The sequence below is a fragment of the Carex rostrata genome, chromosome 35, assembly GCF_964058835.1.
Source record: "Carex rostrata chromosome 35, lpCarRost1.2, whole genome shotgun sequence".
Classification (NCBI taxonomy): domain Eukaryota; kingdom Viridiplantae; phylum Streptophyta; class Magnoliopsida; order Poales; family Cyperaceae; genus Carex; species Carex rostrata.
The window spans coordinates 2,856,714-2,859,288 of record NC_135952.1 but is presented as its reverse complement, the minus strand read 5'-3'; the positions used below and the strand labels follow the sequence as shown (position 1 = coordinate 2,859,288).

Genomic DNA, 2,575 nt, shown 5'->3' with positions numbered 1-2,575 from the left:
GCTGAAATCTCAGTTTGAAATCGTTACAAGTTTAACTGAGTTAACTTACGAGCTGGCTTGCTGGATCTGGTTGAATTTTGTTTTAAAAATAAAATAAATTCTACAAATGTTTTATACCTAGCTGAATCGAGTTAGACAGTATGAAATGCACACAAATTCATACAAATTTACAAATTAATATGCAACTGAGCTAGCTCGCGAGCTGGCGAGCAAGCTAGGTCCCAGTTTGTACTTGTTAATTCTGAACCGAGCTAGTAGCGAGTTGGCTTATTCAGTCCAGTAATTAATGAACTGTTAGCGAGTAAGTCAGATACGAGTCACGATTGAGCCACGAGCTACGAGCTTGTCTCTGCCACCCCTAATTGGGAGCAATTTTAAAATTGACAAATTGCTTGTGTCAATATGAGATTAACACAGATACCTTAGGTGATATGAATCAGTGTTATAAAAAACGTATGTTGATTAATCGGTCGATTAGTCATTGGCAGTGACTAAACTGTTATGAATTTTTTCAACTAATTGGTTAATTATTTTTGATTATAGTCAATTATTCATACTTATTTTTGATAAATTGCTTGGCGGTACCCTGTCCGTCCGACTACATACTATTATTTATAACACTGATATGAATTGAAATTATAAGTAGTAAATTAAGAGTAGATATTCGAAGTAGAAATAACAGCGATGACATTAATATCCGAAACATTGATATTAGGGCTGCAAACGAACCGAACCAAATCAAATCTGCCTTAGTTCGAATTCGAATTCGAAATAATTTCGAACCAAACCCAGTTCGAAATTGAAATAGATTTCAAACCTAAAAGGCCAGTTCGAATTTGGTTCGGTATAATTCGAACTAGTTCGATTTGATTCGAAATTAATTCGAAATTGAGACAAATTGTATGAAAAATTGAAATCAGGAAATCCAAAAGAAATCAATAAAATTTAACACGAGCTTGAGCATTCTCCTTCTATGGGTGTGCGCTTGAGCTTCACAAAAGAAGCTACCATCTCAAATCCATGCGCCATTTCAAACCACTGGAAGGAGAGAGGAGAAAGAGCGAAGGAGAAGGAGACAGCTTCGGAAAAAGCGAAAAGTGATATTTTAGTCGGCTAGGTAATTAGGTTACACGCGTTTCGAACTGAATAAATTAATAATTTTCATAAGAGATAGCGAGAGATGGAGAGACGTGATGTTCAGATATTAATTGGACGGTTCAGATTACACTCGGAGATTTCAATTTCGAACCAAATAAATTCGCGAACCTATTTGAATCGAATATGATCAAATTCGAATTCGAAATTGAATTAATTTCGAATCGAACTGGTTTGAATTAATTTCAAACCGAATCTATTTCGAATCGAATTTTTTTCGAACTTTTTCGAATCAAACTCGAATCGAATCACGAACTACGAATTTTTTGTGCACCCCTAATTGATATGAATTGAAATTATAAATGGTAAATTAAGAGTAGATATTCGAAGTAGAAATAACAGCGATAACATTAATATCCAAACAATGTTTCTACTAATTACAAAAGTTCTTGCACCTAAACCATATTTCGGGAAAGATTTTAACAGAGCAGCCTTGACTAAATGCAGCACAAAGACTATAGAATCGAACAGCACTGCATATGATTCCTGCGTTGCGTGAAGCCAAAATTACCCCGTTAAACTCTTTACCTCATACTTCACATGGCAACTACAAAACAGAGCATTTTCTAACATTCCACAATAACCCGAAATAAGAAAAAAAATTAATTAGGTAACGAGAAATTTTCATAAGCCCGTAACCATGCTTAAATCGATCTTGAGGAAACCTAGCTAATAATTCATAATTCACATCAAAGGTCGAGAAAACCGGTCTTTTGCAACACGGCATTACGGACCCGGCAAAGGTCTCTTCCTTTGAGAGTCCTTCCTGCCCCTTCTAAAACTGACAAGGCAGTTGGTGTGTGGGACCGCGCCACCATCACATGTGGCGGCACCATCTCTGTTTCTTCTTGATCAAACACTACATCTTCATCACCATCATGATATTCCGTTCGGACGTGCCATGTCGGTACGGCCTGTGGTGCTGACTGATGGGGCCCGGTTCTTTGCGTGTGAGCAAAATACGGCACAGGCTGAGGGGAGGTTGCTGCCATTGATTCTGTTTCGCTGTCAGCTAAAAGAGCCGAAAGCCCGAAACGCCGGTTATGATCAACGGTGGAAGGAGGCGACTCGTAGTGGTAACCGTAAGGAGAATCGACGGTAGATGAATAGAACACGTCGGCCTCGTTGAATTCTAAGTCGGGGAAGGGATGATCATTGTGGGGTTGATTGGTTTGGTTTAAGAGATTGATGAATCGAAAGGATCCGATATTGTCACCCATTGATGGAAGGAATGCTTGGTTTTAGAAATTGGAATTGTTATTTGAGAGGTGCTATGTGGTGCTTGTGTTCTATATATTGAATCAAAGAGGGTTAGCTAAAGTTGGTCCTGAGGTGCAGAGGAACACTTTCAGTATGCTATGATTGCATCATTTTTTTATTTACTTTGTTTATATAATATATGAGGTATGATTGGATCATT

General features: G+C 37.9%; 1 protein-coding gene across 1 annotated transcript; it reads right to left on the bottom strand.

The window, feature by feature from the left end:
* Positions 1-1,844: 1,844 nt before the first annotated feature.
* LOC144549344 (protein S40-1-like) lies at positions 1,845-2,375 on the bottom strand. Its single transcript, XM_078298052.1, has one exon. It carries the CDS (start codon positions 2,373-2,375, stop codon positions 1,845-1,847), a length of 531 nt encoding a protein of 176 aa, XP_078154178.1.
* Positions 2,376-2,575: the final 200 nt, after the last annotated feature.